Source organism: Gambusia affinis, linkage group LG20 (genome assembly GCF_019740435.1).
Source record: "Gambusia affinis linkage group LG20, SWU_Gaff_1.0, whole genome shotgun sequence".
In the NCBI taxonomy this organism is placed as follows: Eukaryota; Metazoa; Chordata; class Actinopteri; order Cyprinodontiformes; family Poeciliidae; genus Gambusia; species Gambusia affinis.
In genome coordinates this window covers 516,583-535,822 of record NC_057887.1, presented here as the reverse complement: position 1 = coordinate 535,822, position 19,240 = coordinate 516,583, and the positions used below count along the sequence as shown (strand labels likewise).

The window sequence follows — 19,240 nt, the reverse complement described above, 5'->3', positions numbered from 1 at the left end:
TTTTAGGTATCTTAACCTAAATGGAAATAAGAAAAGCAAACCTCAGCAAACATCATTCCTGCATGCGTGGTTGTTTTCCTCCTTCGGTAGTTTAGCAGGCAGATTTCACTTTGTTTTTAAAGCATCCCCGTATTCTTAGCGTGAATGTCCGCCCAACTATCCACCCACGCTCATGTGTCACGCAGAGCTCGATAGAAGATATAGCAGGCATGGCTGTTCTGCCTTGACCAAGTCCGGATGGAGTCAGGATAACAAGGCTGAAGCGGAGCCGCTGCGCTGGACGACAGCGGTGGACTACGGTGATCCGAGAACCGTAGGTTTCATCTTCATCACTGCCGGAGACAACTCCCTGCTGAGACTCTCCTTTTCCATTGATCTGGTACACGCAAGTTAGGGAAGGGCGTGGCGCAGTGGTTCTCAGTTCACAGCTCAAGTGCAACTTTGTTAAAGCTGATGGTAAGTATCTGTGTCTTTTCTAACAAGTTCAAATTACTCTAATATTTTGATCCATTTCCTTCGCACATCATAAGAAGTAGGAGATCCATTTCGAACATAGGCAGAGCATCAGACCAGTGTCTTAATGAATCATTTATTGTATAAATGTATAATGTATAAATGTATTGTTTATATAACCTAATTAGCTCTACATCCTGAAGAAAACGGAAAAATGTGGTGTTTTAGAAGATAATTTATCTTTTATGTTGCCTATTAATGCCAGAATTAATAACAAATAATAAAGACTTTCTGGTATTCTGATTTAGTAATGTAATTATATTAGTTGTGCTACCCCCCCCCCCCCCCACCCACCCCAGGCCACTAGAGGCAGTACAATGAAAAATTAACTTATAATAAACAAAACAAATTGACCAGTAATACACATAAACAGTCACATTTTCTCAAGTGATCTGTCTGTAATAAATTCGATGTCTCTCACAATAACTTTATGTGACAGTTTTTCATAATCAATCAAAAGAGTTACTGAACAGAGTGCTGAACATTAACATTAAGCTATATTCCTGGATATCCTAAATCACTCAAACAAAATGTCTGAGTTGAGAGGGTAAAGAATGTAGAGCAGGAATCTAAAAAGAACAAGAAAAGGAAACACATTGTAAACTAATAAATAGGGAGACATAAAAACTGAATATCTCTATTGTTGAATATCACATACAGATTGTTGCACTACAACTTCCTTATTTTTGGCATTTCTTGTACCTAAATATCAAATTCTCACATTAAATTGATCACATTGCAGTTTACAAATGCATATTACAATGCTGTTAAAATTGAAATGGAAATTTTTTCAATCCCCAATTTTGTCATGAACCTGGGTTGTTTAGGTTTTTGTCACTTTCATGTTTTTCTGTCACCAGTTTTCATTTCAGCCTTAACTTTTGATCAGTCTTTTTTTAGTAGCTTGGGTTATCTCTGTTGTTGTTCATTCTTTGTGTCAAGTTATTCTTTGTAACAATTCTATATAATGTAGCTGGGTGGTTTGAATAATTGTACTGTTTCAAATTGTTGATTTTCTTTTATGTTATGGTAGCAATGCTATTGAGTTATTTTGGTTCCGTTATATAATTTTATTTGTTTTTCATATTTAAATATGTTCAGGTAGTTGGTCTCGGGTGCTGCACTTTTTGACCACCAGAAAGCCGTGTTTCAAGGTGATTACTGTTTCCCAAGACGGGGCAGGAAATGCATCTTGTTTTCTTCCTGTGTTGCTATGCGACGTGCTGAACTTGGATGTGAACTGTACATGTTTTGTCTGCAGCAGATAGTTTTGGCAGAAAATCGGTAAATATATACATCACTTGTTGAAATATGTTGGTACATTCTCATTCCCATGATAAGCAGTCAGTATTTTAATAACAAGGTGTATTTCTGAAACGGATGGTTCATGGAACCTGTATGTGTGGAGCAGGGTGGCCATTTCCTGCACGTGACAATAAGATGTCTGAGTAATGTCTCAATTCAGTCTTAGTGCTGGAACACACCGATGATCAGTGATTTTTGAGAAGTGGGACAAAATGGTTTTATATTTTCCCAATTTAAAAAAAAATAATTATTTATCAAGCTTATGTATACAAATTTGACAAATAATGTTTTGGAAATGTAAAGATGCTAAAGTGCAGGCTCCCAGTTGCAACATTTTTTTGAAAATTACATTTCTAATGGACCTGATCTAGAACTTTGCCATCACCACCTGACAAAAATAAATATAAAATTATTTTTAATGACAATATTAGTGATATTTTTACTCAGTTTTACAGACAAATGCTTCTCAAGACACAAAAGAAATATTACCGTATTTTCCGCACTATAAGGCACACCTAAAAGCCTTCAATTTTCTCAAAAGCCGACAGTGCGCCTTATAAATTGACCAATATTGAGCCACAACAGGTCTCGCAACTACGGTAAGCAGCTGCCGACTTCAATTTACCCCATAGAAGAAGAACTCCAGCCGCTAGCGGCTAGATATCGGTCTCACAGAGCATTCAAATCTAGACTGCGAACTGCGTGGGAACAGTGAATGACAGAAGGCGAACACATGTTCACCAAGATGGGGAGACAGAGCCGACGACACGCCACAATCTGCCAGTGGATCGTAAATGCCTGGGCTGATAGATCATTCTCAACTGTGGTCCGAGCTTTCAGGAAGGCAGGAATTGTCACTGAACTGCTGGACAACAGCAGGGACACTGACTCGATTAATGACGACTTTGACGAGACGGAGCCGGGCATGTTGGATCCCGTATTCGCCCAACTGTTTCATTCGGACACTGAAGAAGAAGAATTAGATTCGTGGATGAGGAATAAATTAATAAAATGAGCTTTACATGTTTATTTTGTGTATTTACAGCTGAACAAGGTTGGTCATATTGTGAATGTGGACATTAACGTTTGAACAATGTTGACTTATTGATATATTATTATTGCTTTGCACTATTTAGAGTGTTACTGTATAGTGATTGCACTAACGTTTGATTTACCGTAACAGTATCAGACTGTTTTTCCTCGTGTTTATTGAATCGAGGAAAAGTTCCCCTCCAATATGTGATAGAAATGTTGCACTACATGTTACCACGTCACTGACTTTACCTTGGGGGGAAAATAATAAAACAGCTGTTTATTCATTTTGGGAGTGAACGGAGTTGTCAGAACGCTGGTTTGTAATCTATTAATAAAGTTTGACTGACCTATCTGACTGTTTTGTTGACATTCCCTTTAGCGCAGCTCCGTTTAATGGATGCATAATATAAACCAAGCCTCTACTGTAGTGTCTATTCTATGCGCCTTATATATCAAAAAAGTTTCAAAATAGGCCATTCATTGAAGGTGCTCCTTATAATGCGGTGTGCCATATAGTGCAGAAAATACGGTATTTAAAACAAAAAAAAACAACATAAAGTGCATTTGACAGAGTTGACACAGAACTGAAGATGGTGACAAACTAGTGAATAACAGGAAATATTTGATGCATCTGAAGTAATGGCATTCATGTAAAATACATTAAAATGAATTAACTGTACACTTAAGTGAGATTTGTAACACTATCACTGAAAGAGTCACACTGTCAGTTAAAAACTGATGGAGTTGACAAAATGCCAAACTACTTCAATTTATATGATGTTATTCTGAAGGAAGCAATATTGTAGCTCATCAGGTCCATGAAATCTTTACAGTATACTAAAATTAAGCATTTAGTTCACAAGATTTCCTCAGCTTCCAGCACCTTCTTTAGGCACAGTAGATCAGCAAGTACTTCCCGTATATGCTCCTCCGAGGGAGGAACCACAAAGGTAGTCTTACCTTTGTGGTTCCTCCCTCGGAGGAGTTTATATGGGAAGTACTTGCTTGCTGGTCAGACACCAAGGCACTTTCACGTCTGACAATGGATGGCAGGGTCCTGGCACCCATGCAGGAGGCACGCAGGGTTGGCTTGGGGCAGATGCCAACGGTGGAACCGGGCATTGCCTCTCTTATTATCCCACCTGATGAGGCTTCGCAGCCCGATGCCTTTTGTCTGCGGCCTCAGTGCCTTATTACTGATGACCTTCTCTGGAAGGCATATGACTATGGGGCCCGCAGGGCCGTATTGGGAACTCTTTCTCCCATCTTAAGCTGGCCCTGTCTTCTTCTTTGGAATCACTGGACCACACCACGCAAGGCCTGGTTGATGCATCTCTGCAAGCCTTTGATCTCATGATGAGGGAGCTTGGACGTACACTCTCCACACTGGTTCAAGCTCGCCACCAGGTCTGGTTGGCGCAGTCACCACTTACTGAGCCTTGTAGAAGAACCCTCTGGGCCCTGTCTGTAGTTCCGGGGGAACTTTTTGGCTGGACTCCTTGGACCGTTCACCTCAGGCCTCTCGAACAAGGAAGCAACTGGCAGGGCTTCACAGACGTGATCGCCAACCAGTCTGCACTTGAGCAGCTGCAGGTGCTTCACGGAGGTCCTCGTGCCCATCTCCTTCTTTCATTGAGCCCCAGGTTCTGGTGCTGGGTCAGAGATTGGTCCAAAAATCTGCTCCAGATCAGGGCAACCAGGCTCGAGACCAAGCTGGGGTGAGGTCATCTCACTCCTTTAGAGCTGCACAGTCTGGCCAGCGTCCTCCCAGACCTTCAAAGAGCCAGGGGACCCACAGATGATGGCTTAGGGCCGGCGGTGGGTTATTTAACCCCGGGACAGCTCGGCTTCTGGACTCCCCACACCCTGGACTAGTGGGTGTTGTCCACCCTGTCCCGGGGGTACTGTCTTCAATTCTGCCGCCAGCCACCTGTCCCTGGCCGGGTCAGGATGACTGTGATCCATGACCCGGTGAAGGCACAGGCACGGAACCAAGAAATCTGCACCTTGCTAGCCAAGGGAGATATAGTGTGTTACGGTCCGTCCAGTAAAACACAGGGACAAAGGCATAAAAAGAATAAGTTCTATTTATTTTTCCAAATATTCTTCCAAAAAAGAACATCAAATTCCAAAATATGACAAAAATGGGCCCAAAAGAAAACAACTGTCACCACAAACACACAAGGGAATTTAAACACAAGAGCTAGCCTATACAAACAAGGAGGGGTCGAAAATAAGACAAAGACAAGCAATGTATAAACATAAACAATTAATTTAAACCAACATATTTTAACTACAACACCATCACAAACACAAATCAAACCTAACATCAAAATATTTAAGGACTTATGCTATAACTAGAGAGAGGAAAGTTCTTTAACATCAGGTCCCCTGCTTCCAGCAGCCTGATGGTTTGTTCCACTTCCTGGTTCATCTTTCAATCAGTCTTCTTTCCCAGCCAGTCCTTCAAACTCAGCAAACAAATAATTAATAATTACCAAACAAAGGTGTTTACTAAATGTGTGCACCCATAATAGCAAACAACCTAAAACAATAAACACGCAAACAAATGAAATTATAAATGTATTGTATGAAAACATTTAAATAAATACTAACACTGGGTTAATTGTGGAGGAACCTCCACATAGTGCCTGTGGACCCCTTGCTGGATCCAGGGGGCTTTTATTCCATATATTTTCTGGTTCCGAAGAAGACCGGGGGTCTGAGGTCCAAGACTGTGACTACTGAATGTGTACTTGAAGGCCATGCCTTTCCGTATGCTGACCACCAAGGAAGTGTTGCAGGCAATTTCCCCGGGTGATTGGTTCACTTACATAGATCTCAAGGATGCTTGTTTTCAAGTTCCAATCTTTCCGCCCCATTGGTATTTTCTTCGTTTTGCTTTTCACGGGAGGCACTTCCAGTTCAGTTTCCTCTCATTCTGACTTTCTCTGTGGGACTGCAGTGTCTTCAGTCTCTGTCTGAATGGAGGATGAGGTTGTTTATGACAACAGGGGTCCCGCTCGGTTCCCTCCCATGTCATCGGGAAGTTGCGTTTATGGATGCATCCTCCACGGGATGGGGTGCAACCTGGCAGCCCCATTCTGGCCAGCAAGGACTTGGTTTCCTCTACTCCAGCTCGCTAAAGTATCTTCCCTCCAGGAAGGATCTTCTTTCCAGATGTGGGGTCGGATTTTATACCCCAAACCGGACCGGCTCCAGCTCTGGATTTGGCCCCTGCGGGGTCCAGTTTTTCAAGATACACTGGGTAAGTAGGGCATACAATGGCTAATGCACAGGCGCCATCCACGCAAGCTGTCTATGCTAACAAGTGGGCAGTCTTTGTGACCTGGTGCCATAATAAAGGGCAGGACTCGGTGCAGTGTTTAGTCTCTGACATACTGACCTTCCTGCAGGCATTACTGGATCAGGGATGGTCTGCATCTACCTTTAACGTTTATGTGGCTGCCTTTTCCTGTTGACATATTGGGCTGACTGGTTGTTCGGTGGGCTGAGATAAGGAGATTGTACTGTTTTTGAGAGGTGCTCGGCATTTGCACCCACCCAACCACCCTGTGGCACCAGAGTGGGACCTTTCTCTGGTGCTTGACACACTTTGGTCCCTCCCATTTGAACCGCTGGCATTGGCGGACCTCACATGGCTCTCACTGAAGACGGTGTTCCTGTTGGCGATGGTTACCACAAAGCCTATGGGGAAATTGCAGGCTCTCTCGATAGCCGAGCCCCATGCCGGTGGAATCCTGATATCTCAGGTGTTACACTGTGGCTTGATGTAGGATTTATTCACTGGCAGCAGGCAGTACCCAGCTGCTCAGTCTTGCCTGGTTTGACACCGGATGCTCCTCTGAACTACTGTGCCCTGTTCGTGCCCTTGAGGCACATATCAATGCCACGGCATCCTTCCGAAAGACGAATAGCCTTTTTGTTTGCTACGCTGGCTCACGGAAAGGTCAGGCACTTTCTAAGCAGCGACTTGCACCCTGAGTTGTGGATTTAATCTCCAAAGCTTATGCCTTGCACGACCGGCTACTGTCGGCAGGAGTGAAGTGTCACTACAAGGGGCATGCCGACCTGGGGTGGCGTTGGACTTTATATGTCGTGTGTCCTCCTGGAAATCACCTAGTACCTTTACTCGGTTTTACAGGGTGAATGTGGCTGTGCCCCATCCCCTTCAAATGGTTGTTCCTTGAATGTTGCCGATTCCTCTTGACCTTGTTGACGTAAACCATCCAATGCTTGAAGCACCGCCTCTGGCGATCGGTAGGAATGAAATAGAATGAAATTTACTACCGTAACTACGGTTCTATGAATCCTGGATGACCGCCAGAGTGCTTGGTCCCTCTGAATCCTTGCTTCTCGCGAGAAGGTTGAGAGATTGAACGTCAGGTGCCATGTGACTATATAGAGTCACGTGGGTCCCCGGCAGGTCACAGGTGACTTTGTTGTCATTAGTACTCGACCTGCGCATCTTAAAATTTATTTTAAGATAAATTTGTAATTTATCTTAAAATAATGCACTTCTTTGCCCTCATCACTAAATCAAATGCTAGCCAATCCCCTTTTTCTGTTTGACTGTGTATGTGAGTGCATTAAACAATATAGACAAATGTAACGGACTCTGAATTGGAAAGCTCCATGTTCGATTCTGGGTTGAGCCATGTGTTTCATTCTTATCCTTGTGGGATCAATTAATTCATTTTGAATTTGGTTTCACTGCCAACATGAGTAATCACAGTGAAATAGCCTGCTGGGTAATGTGATGGACTCTGAATTGGAAGGCTGCAGGTTTGATACTAGGTTAAAACCTGTGGTGGGTGGGGCGGTGCATGGGGAGGACCTCCTGGCTTGGGCAAGGAACCCATTATAACTGCTGGCAGTTCTAGTTAAGATGTCAAAATCACTTACGAAATTATGCCCACAAGGCTTGAAAAGATTAATCTTCATATATTCCCTGAGCAAACTGGATTTATTAAAAAAAAATAGGACCAGCTGGACCAGACTATAGTAGGTGACTGGCCAACTCATAGGATTTTGATCCATAACGAGAGAGACAAAAACAGAGACAGAGAGAGAGTTTTAAGGATGTCAATGATAGAACACTACCTTTCTCCAGCCTGTGAATGGCCTTAGCTTCAACCTGGACCACCTGCTTTGATGTTCCTAAACTTTAACACACTTCAATTAATTAGCATTGCTGTTTTAAAAGCCTTGTGTTGTTCTATGAAGTGTTGTTAGGGAACAATAGGTGGACCACTGTGTTTTTGTATTTGACAGAAGATTTGAAAACATGTCTAGGCTATTAAGTATTGTCAATGATGTTGTCCAACAACATCAACACATAACACCAACTATATAGTCTTACAAAAGGCAAACATAATAAAATAATTAATTTATTGTATACATGTAATTTATTTTAAATATCCGTTTTATTTTAATTGCAATTTCTCTGAAACCCACCCTTTTGTTTCATCTTCCACTGTTTTAATATAGAATAGGATCCAATTTACAAATGAATCGCTTGCAATTCTTCATCAACTAGACCTGAATTAAACGGTTCCTGAAGTCTTAACGGCAGAACTCTGAATGTTAGGTGTTTATATCCCAGCAAAATAAAAAGAGGAAAAATTCTCTGAAATGTCTCCTACTGTCAGGAAAAATTTCATAGAGCTTGAGTTTCAGTTGGTGGAAGGCCTTAATTTCCCAAAAATTGGGTTTATTTGTTTCAGCAGCGGTATCAGCCATAAGTGGAATTGGATTGTCTTGCAAAGTTACTCGATACATGACCAGTCAGCTGAGGAAAATCAAGTTCCTCCCTCAGACCTCTGCTATTATGTGTGTCAACTCCTTGCTTTAGTATATGTATGTATGAGTGTGTATGCTGCATTTTATAGAACCTGAGAAGCATTTAAGCAGTCATGCTTAGCCTAATTGATGGTTTATTCAGTGGAGCAAGATGAGAGACCCCATTTTCATGCAAAGTTGTGGATGAAAGTGAGAGATAATGGCATCTGTAAAACTCAGGCTAGGAACACAGAGGAAAAGTGAGTTGACACAATTAAGATAAAGCTACCAGCATACAGCTATCCTTTGAGCAAGCATATTGTCTTTTTCCCACTGAGGGAAAGCTACACCTTTTCTGGACATGCACATCACTTTGTGTGTCATGTTGGTTTTGAGGATATGTTGGACTCACATGGAAAACACTATTAAAAGAAGCAGAATTTAAGGATCTTTAATAAATTGAGAATTGCAAAGAGATGCGCTCAGTAGTGGAAATGGCTCAGTGGAGCACTCAGGAAGGGGGTGGTCCACTGGTTCAGCAGAGGCAGGTAAACGGTAATCATGATGACGAGAAAGCTTTAGGATATGATGTTCTTACAATAGAGATGAATGGAGCGAATGTTGGTGATGGGGTGGTGGATTTAGTCCAGGAATCCTCCTGGCCTCTAGGCGGAAACCAGTATGATCAGCCGTGTGATGGTGTTGTTGGAGGAAGAGTTGGGCCATCTGAATCCGGTCTTCGAGGCATGTACCAAGTAAACAAGGGGGGGTGTCAGATGACGCCCCGCTTCGATGCTTGTGTCTTGCTGAAAACCACATGACTGACAACAAACAATGCCTCGCATTCAGTGTATATGCAAACTAAGCAGCCGCTTTTGGCCCTGGGGCACTGAAGGGGCCCCCTAAGTGAAATATATATATTTTTTGTAGTGATGATTTCCTTGGCATTATATTAACGCAAAAACATAAAACTTCATTATAAGTGTTTTTGTTTGTTTTTTTACAATAATATATATCTGATAATGTATGTGTTATATAGGCATACATATAACACATACATGATGTGTTATATGTATGTTATATGTGCAGGACCCCAATCAATCAAATTGATTGGGGGCCTCCTGGTGGAGGTACCTCAGTGCACGGTAATATGAGCTGCCCTGCAATGCGCATTCAAACCTTGAAAGCACCGGTGGAAGATAAGTTATGAAAACGATGTTGCAAAAAAGTACTGAACCTTTCAGGGAGAGAGAAAAGAAAGAGGAAGAATAGAAAAAAAAGTTAAGATCAAGGTATGACCCTAACCCTACTATAATAAGCAAAACAAATAAACAAATTGGCTGGGGTACCTGTGAACTATAATACACATGAACAGTACAATAAATAAATTGTCATGATTATCTGGTGTGGGTGATGGAGGCAGACGCTGAGACCCAGGTAAGATGAAATGAGATTAATTTAATGATAAGAAATCCAGAGAATCCAAAAACACGAAGTCCAGACAGCACAAAGAGCAGATGCAAAAGCTCTCAAAACGTGACAACCAATGACTGAACAGACACGACGAGGACCCGACGAGGAACAAAGAACACAAGTGGGGTTAAATACACAAAGGGTAATCAAGGAGACAAGAAACACCTGGGAACAATCAAGGGGAGACAGGACAACACAGACAGAAACTCAAAATAAATGCATATTGTCTAGCAAAATGTTTTTACATCAGGCTACATGGCTACTGCATTAATATATCAATGAACTGCTCTAAGCTGTAATTGGTGATGGTCCGCAACAATACCAAGATAGGGTGTGGCGTTGACAAAATGCTGAATTGATACTTTGGGCCAGGAAAATTTCCTGGCACACTTTCCTGGCCCAAAGAATACCAGGAAAAAATCCCCCACACCATTGCACCACCACCACCAACCTGAACTGATACAAGACAATGGATCCATGCTTTCATGTTGTTGATGCCAAATTCTGACTCTACCGTTGGAAAGTTGCAGCAGAAATTGAGACACATCAGACTAGGCAACGTTTTACCAATCATCTATTGTCTAATTTTGGTGAGCCTGTGTGAATCGTAGCCTCAATTTTCTGTCCTTGGCTGACAGGAGTGGTACCTGGTGTGGTCTTCTGCTGCTGTAGCCCATCCGCCTCATGGTTCGACGTGTTGTGCATTCAGAGATTTGAATGCACAACATTCAACAACATTGAATGCTCTTCTGCATACCTGAGTTGTAACAAGTGGTTATTTGAATTACTGTTGGTGTTCTAAAAGATCAAATCAGGTCATTCTCCTCTGATCTCTGGCATCAAAAAGGCATTTGCGTCCACAGAACTGCCACTCACTCGATATTTTCTTTTTTCCCGTCCATTCTCTGTAAACCCTAGAGATGGTTGTGTGTGTAAATCCCAATAGATCAGCAGTTTCTGAAATACTCAGACCAGCCCATCTGGCACCAACAACCAGGCCACATTTAAAAAGTCACTTAAATCACCTTTCTTCCCCATTCTGATGCTCAGTTTGAACTGCAGCAGATCGTCTTGGCCATGTCTACATGACTAAATGCATTGAGTTGCTGCTGTGTGATTAGCTGGACCGACATTTGCGTAATGAGTAGTTGGGCAGGAGTACCCAATAAAGTGGCCAGTGAGTGTATGTCTTAAGTCAACTATGCTGACACTGTTAGGTGGCAGCATAGTTTCTGGAAGGCCTGTTAAGTTCTAATGTAGATAAATTTCAAGAAATCCCTTGATATACAAATCAGTGCGGTATCGTTTAACTGGTTATAACTTTTCAAACTGTTTATTTCAGAGTTAGATGTTAGTAACTAGAACTTTAAATTTAACATAAACAGATCTCTTATGTGCGCATATCCTCCAAACATTTTGAAAATACTTAACTAATTTCAAGTGTGATTTTTTTTATTTTTTTTTTTTGTATATTTACCAGGATCTAAAGAGAGTGCTGTCCTTCCCTCCATACCCTAGGGATTATCTACATCCTGTGGTGTATGCCTGTACTGCCGTCATGCTGCTGTGTTTACTTGTCTCCATCGTGACTTACATTGTACACCACAGGTAAGAGTCTGTCTAGGACTTTTTTTTTTTCCCAAATGAGCTGTTTTTGTTATCAGAAACATTAGCTTAATTTGAACCTTCAAACTGCATGTTAAATCCCATCTCAAAGTTAAGAATTATTTCCATTTAGTTGGGTGCATTACTGTAGGTCCTTCTTCCCAGGAGGAGACTTTATAACAATCAACACGTTCAAACTTTCATGTTTGGTGTGTTCAGAATAAGACCAAAATGCAAACGGGAGAACTGAATAGTCATATGAGCCAATATATATTGAACAAAAGGCAAAAAGTACAATACTTGAAACCAGGAACAAGAAAAGAGCAGAACGGAGTAAAACTGAGTCAATGAAAGCAACCAGTGAACAGTAATGAGTCAGGAAGGTAGATAAACAGAAGAGGGAGTTAAGATAAAGGGACTAAGTAGTATAGAGGCTGACAGGTACAAACTTGCAACAACCTCTTGGTGCAGTGTAGTGTTTTTATCCACCCAATGAACGACTCCAAATCCAGATTTTTCCAATACCTTGAGCAAGAATTTCCAGTTGAGTTTATCAAAAGCTTTCTCTGCATCCAAGGAAACTATCATAGTTTTTGCTTGATTTTGGTGGGCGATATTAAGTTAAATAATATCCAGGTACTATCAATTAGGTTTCTGTTTTTGATAAAGCCAGTTGGGATTTGGATGAATTAATGTTGGGATATTTTTTTCTATTATTGCTGCAAGTACTTTAGTGATAATTTTTAAATCTGTGTTACTAAAAGAAACACATTTCTGTAAGCAAAATTTGGTTCCTTATTGGGTTTCAATAAGCCAATTAAAGGGCCTCCTTAATATAAACATCCCATTTTAGATACCAGAATTGTCTAAACTTCTAGCATTGGACTGCACCATGGTCATTAGCAATTATGAACAAAGACAACCCCAATTAACAAAATGTGAAAGTGTAAAAAAGACGCTTCAAAATGGTCTACTTCAGCAGTTTTGTGTAATATTTTCTACAACATAAACATCTAAGTTTTTCAGACAAGTTAATATGAAACAGAGCTTTTCTAAAACCTACAAGAGCAAATTCTGTCTCAATATCTTCTACAACAGCATGTACACAAGAACCACATACACGTCATTCCTCTCAAAACTGTACGTTGTCTTAAGGTCAAAAGGTTAGAAAAATGCAACTGGTCAACACTCAGCATAGAATCATCAAACTAATTTTCCTTCACCACATAGTAAGAGTGAAAATGTTAGCCAAATCCAAGAGTTTGAAAGTGTTTGATACCAAGAAAATAATTCCCAGCAAAAACAATAATAACACCTATTTGACAAAATATTAACATTCCATCTTCAAACTTGGAACCCACAATTAGACCAGCACAATACTCCATGCCATCACATGCAACCCAAGACACCACGACAACGTCACAATTCATGTCAGTTTTCTGCCACAATGTCCTCATTTGTTTACTCACTTTCTCACTGTCTTTACATTTCCATAATCAATGCAGTTAAAACTCAACTCCCAGGGGTATGCTATTGCAATCTGTTTTGGGGGCATTAGTGCACATACTGTTCTATGAAGAGTTCGTCAGAAGCTGAAATTTAACACCTAGCCTTGCAGGGAATGAGTTGACGATCCACAGCTACATAGCTGTGGATCATAGTCATTGAAGGCGCGATGCTCCAACTGCTAAAACGTAGTAGGGCTGCCTCCCCTGGACTGAGCTTGTCATCTCTTGAAGGCTGTGGCATGACTAATAAAAATTTCAGTGGAACAAAATTAAATCAGATAAAAGCTTTTCAACTTTGCTGTAACACCACTTTACTAAAGGTTGGGTTAGGGTGACCAGACGTCCTCTTTTTCCCGGACATGTCCTACTTTTCAGACCTAAAAAAATGTCCGGGGGGAATTTCAAAATCGTCCGGGATTTTGGTCAACTGCCTCAAAACACATTACATAGCTTACAGTGCATTGTGATTACATTGCCACTCCGTTCCACTACTCCATTCCAGGTTTCTTTGTATGGCAAAGAAATCGGTAGCACATGTGTGTCCGCCGATTCTAACAAAACTCGGGAAATGTTAAGGTCAGCTAAATTGTCGTTGCAGGACCTAAATAGGACCCCACGAACTGACGCTGTTGTCATGGTTACCTAGAGACAGGACATTACGGAGCCGCAGTGAGCTGCTCTCAACCAGTGTCTTTTTAAAATGTCCACCCGATAAAACACCGTCCTTAAAGTAAAACCTCTGGCAGAAATACAGACGGTAGTGGGAAGACACGGGCTAAACAATCACAGTGAAGTTTAATAGAGGCATTAAAATAAATGTGTCGGTGACATTCAGTGGCAGCCAGCGGGTTTGATATCAGACAGAATGGATCAGGAGAGGAACCGCAGAACCAAAAGAACCTAAAGAACCAGACATCAGACTCTTCATTCCTCAGTCATTTCCTGAGACCAAAAAATAATATAGATTTAAAGAACAAATCATATTTGTGAAAAGGAGGACACTTTTTTTTTGTTGGCGGGAGGGGGGGAGGGGGGTCAGTGTCTTGTTACTGACCTTATACTGCTTAACAGTATGGAAAGCAAAGCTGCCTTCTGCTGCAGTGACGGCTGCTCTGTCTGACTTTGTCACAAAGAAATCTGTGACTTTAGTCGAAGAGCTTTCGCCTCTGGCTGCTTTCATGTGCTTTGCTGAATTCACTGCACTTGCAGGTCGTTGGCACCTTTATTTGCCACAGACACATTAGTGCCTGCCTTACACGTCAAACACTCCGCCTCATAGGGATCACGACCTTGACGAAAGCACGGGAATCTTTTCTTTAATTCCTCCATAAACGTTCACTTTCGTTTAGGCATTTTTGCCGTAGAATCGGCGAACACACATGTTCTACCGCCTGTCACACTTAAGGTTTAACTAGTCTAGCGGCCGGTGTACAAGTCAACTCAGCTATCTTTACTTTTCCCACACACACTCGCACACATAATGCAACGTGATTGGATTTGGGGAGAAGGCGTGACTAATTTGCCATACAAAGAAACCTGGAATGGAGTAGTGGAACGGAGTGGCAATGTAATCACAATGCACTGTAAGCTATATAATGTGTTTTGAGGCAGTTGACCAAAATCCCGGACGATTTTTAAATTCCCCCCGGACATTTTTTTAGGTCTGAAAAGTAGGATGTGTCCGGGAAAAAGAGGACGTCTGGTCATCCTATCTTAGGATTGTGTAGGAAAAACGTTGATATCTTTTATAAATAGTGTTTTGTGGTCAATATTATTTCACCATTTTATTAATGTGGGTTGCCAGTGTAACCGGTGTATACTAGTGTTCTTTACTGATAACCTAGTCTTATACAGTCGATTAACCTTGATGTGTTCTGCGCTGTGTTCAGATGAAGAAGGGAGTCAGACCACAGGAGTTGCTGGTTGTTCTTTAATGCAGGTTGCTGGCAGAGGCCTGTACAAATAGAAATAAACATGTCCTTTAACATTGTTACGACCCGGCTCGACTGGTTGCAACAAAAACTGGGGGGGACACGGAAACAGGCAGCGTTTTAAGCCTATAAAAGGCATTTATTTAAAAGAGTCAAAAATAGTCTAGGCGTCGGCATCAAATGCCAGCTCGGATGGGGCGATCATGCCTGGTCCCTCCACACCAGGAAGTCCGGACCCCAACCTGGTCTGGTCTGGATGACTGTCTGCAGCGTGCTTGCTTCAACCAGGGGACGCGGCTCTCAAACAGGGGACGAGCTTCTCGTGAATGGAACGGCGCTCCTTAAATCCCACCCTGGTGGCCGCATAATGGAAGCGCCTCCCACTTAGAGGACCTTAATTGATAATGTTAATTGACAGCAATATAGCACACATGCATACCGGACCGCACAGCAGGGCCGTCACAAACATGCAGCTCTTCTATTCACAGGAATCGGAATTCCCCTAGCAGACAAGCACATGGAGAAACCCTGTGACTAACTAATAACAATATCTTCTCCAACATTGAATAAATATTTTCTTAACTTGTCAAAAGAACACTCCTTTGTATGTATTAAAACAAATAAACATCCACAGCTGCATGTACTTACAATTATTTTATATACTTCATAAAACGCGAGCATAACCAAAAGCAAAAGAATTTCCTACCTCTTCTCAGGCAGCCTAGCGCCACCTGAAGGTAGTACAGTTTTGATAAGACGCTCTCTTAAAGTGACAGTACAGGTACTAGTGCTTATCAAAACAAGTAAAATAATAAAATTCTTAAAATATTACAAAGAAATAGAATTCTTCAGTGTTAATCAGGATTTGGTGAAATTTCAAACATAATAATAATAAAAAATAAAAGCACATTTTCTAAAGTTGTTACACCAGTTTGGACAAGGCTTGCCATCAAGCTATAAGAATGATAGAAAACATGCTAACAAAAAGCCTCAGACCTTCAGCCCATAGGAGTTTCTAGATGTTCTGTTCTCTGATTATATATATTTAATAATATCTCGAGGCTACACAGAAGTACGCGTGAGACATCTCCATCTCAGCAGGTCCTCTTTATTCTGCAGGTACCTGAACACAATACAGCACAAAGGTTCCTATTCACCGATAGCCTGACACTACATCCCCGTTTCTAAATGGGATATGTTTTGAGGGTTTATATAAGAAAATGTAGAGATATAAACTTGAATCACACCAGAAAGATGCATCCTGTGGAATACCAAAGATTAACTTAGTATCTTACTAGTACTTTTCCACAGTAGAATGTGCTAGAACTTTAACTTGTCATTACTGTTTATTTATCTATTTTACACTAACAGTGCACAAACTTAAAACCCTTTCCAGTTACAGTTCAGCCTAGAACTAAGATATATAAATCTCAGAACATTAAAGTAATCTATAACATTTAACTTTAGCTACTAAGAGGAAGGGGTGGACTACCTAAGATCTCTCTCTGAGTGTGGGGATTATTCTGCCCCATGCAGGAAACTCACTCAGTTCCTATGAACAAATATAATCATCCGGGCTGGATGATTATACTTCTTAGTGAAACTCGACTCTCAGGTGGTGGAGTCTGATGGCTAACCTCCTGCTGGTCTTCATCTGGATCAGGTGTGTGTGGAGAATTGTCAAGATTTTCTTCAGGTAATGTCTCTTGTGGAACAGCAGAAGTTTCAGGTGGAACAACAGATGTTTCAGTTGTTCCAGGAGTGTGTGCAAGGTGGTAGCTATTCCTTCTCAGCATGCCTCTGGGTGTCTCAATGATGTAGGATCGAGGTGATCCTGCTCCAGACACCATTGTTCCTCTGGTTTGCAGATCTGTCACCCACACCTTCTGAACATGTCACATGTAGGAGTGACATGTTGCGGGCCCGGGGCCTCCGGTTGTAGTTTTGTCTTTGTATGTCTTTGTATGTCTCTGGTATGTCTATAGTTGTTTTCTGCAGTCCTCAGCTTTTCCATATCAATATTCTTTGGCGTTAGCTGCGACTGAGTAACAGGAACAGTTGTCCTTATCCTCCTTCCCATGAGAAGCTCAGTCGGACTGAATCCATTCGCTAATGGAGCGGAACGGTAGGCCATAAGAGCAAGATACGGATCCCTTGCCTTTTTAAGGAGAGTCTTGATAGTCCTGAAAGCTCTCAACCTCCCCTTTGCACTGAGGAAAATTTGGGCTGGATGTCTCATGACTGAAACCCCATTCTTGTCCAAATCTTCTGAAGGAATCCAAAGCAAACTGTGTCCCATTATCAGAACGGAGACTCTCTGAACACTGTAAGTCCATCTTTGCATGCCATGACATACCAATCACTCCCTTAGATGTTGTGGAAGTAAGCTTTGCAACTTAAAAAAATCTGGAGAAATAATCCACGATCACTAAATATTGTTTGTCTTTAAACTGGAAAAGATCAGCTCCCACCATGACCCATGGTCTTTGTGGGAATTCAGTGGGCAGTAGTGGCTCTTTGTGTTTAGTTCTCTCCCAGCAACAAGTGTCACAGGTCTCCAACAGCTTAATGAGCTCGCTGCTCAGACCTAGCCACCAAACTGAATTTTTGGCCCTTTTTCTACATTTAGTTTTCCCCAAATTACCCTCATGTAGCTTTGATAGAATGTCCTTTCTGAGAGAAGCTGGAATCATTATTCTGCTACCATAAAGAAGTAGGCCATTTTGAACAGTAAGTTCACCTAAAAATGGCAGATAAGGCTGGAAACCTTTCTCAATAGAGTATTTATCTGGCCATCCTTCCACACAGAACTTTTTCAGCTGTTAGAGTTTGGTGTCACTGTCCTGATGTCTTTGGATTTCCCTCAGTCGTGGTTCCGTGGCAGGTAAACATGCAATGACTGAGTCAACATACAAGTTAACCTTCTCCTCTCGCAGTCCTCCTTACTCGTAGCGGATTGGAGCTCTGGACAAAACATCAGCTGTAGCAATAGTTTTGCCAGCCACATGGGAAATACTGTAAGAAAATCTCATTAGTCGCATTCGCAGTGGCTATATGTGAGGAGGAAGCTTGTTTAGACTCCTCGACCCCAGCAGCAGGACTAATGGCTTATGATCAGTTTCAATGTGGGACCTCTTCCCCAGGGGTGCAACCACATATTTTTGAGGTGGATGCGAACATCTCATCGCTCCCCCCCAGTCAGAAACTCTGTGAACCTCTCACAGGCCCATGTTGAAGCGAGAGCCTACCTCTGCTCTGTGTCGCTGAGAGACCATGATGCATATGCCACTGGCCTCCATCCTGTATTAGCAAGTTTCTGGAGAACTGCACCGAGTGCATACGATGATGCATCTGCTGACACACATTCAGGTCATACAATGACCTGAATGCAGATCTGTTTTAATAGCGTCAAAAGCTTGTTGCTGTGGTGGACCCCATCACCACATGTTTGACATCTTCAGAAGATCTCTCAAAGGTCGGGTTTTCTCTGCTGGGGGGGGAGGAACTTCCCAAGATGGTTCACCATACCCAGGAAGCATCTCACCTCGCTTATATTTCTGGGCTCCTCCATGGCTCTTATAGCGCTCACTTTATCCTGATCTGGACTGACTCCTGATGCATCAATAGCTTGTCCCAAGAACATTTAATGAAATTCTTTTTAAAATTCTAAATTAGTTAAATAAAAAAGGGGTCAAATGTAATAAAGATGAGTGTGCTTCATCTATACAGTCTGATTTTGAGTTAATGGGGCACACGATTTGGAAGCTATTGAAGAAATCATACTATTTAATATTAAAATTATTTATCCACCCATTTTCTTACACTAGGGGTGTCAAACTCCAGTCCTCAAGGGCCGGTGTCCTACAACTTTTAGATGTGCCGCTGCTGCACCACCGGAATAGAATAATTAGGTAATTAGCAAGGCCGTGGATAACTGATCTACACAACATGGAGGCAATTAAGCCATTTCATTCCGGTGTTTTGTAGCTTAGGCACATCTAAAAACTGCAGGAAAGTGGCCCTTGAGGACTGGAGTTTACCCCCTTGTGTTTAGTGGGTCGGAAGGTG

The 19,240-nt window shown here is 41.8% G+C and overlaps 1 protein-coding gene across 1 annotated transcript in view; it reads left to right on the top strand.

Moving 5' to 3' along the window:
• Positions 1–191: 191 nt before the first annotated feature.
• Positions 192–19,240, top strand: part of adgra1a (adhesion G protein-coupled receptor A1a) — a 29,035-nt gene continuing 9,986 nt past the window's right edge. Inside the window, exons 1-2 of the mRNA XM_044102008.1 lie at positions 192–313; positions 11,609–11,736. Coding sequence (XP_043957943.1) covers positions 11,687–11,736 — 50 coding nt within the window. The 5' untranslated portion in view covers positions 192–313; positions 11,609–11,686. The remainder of the gene's footprint in view (positions 314–11,608; positions 11,737–19,240) is intronic.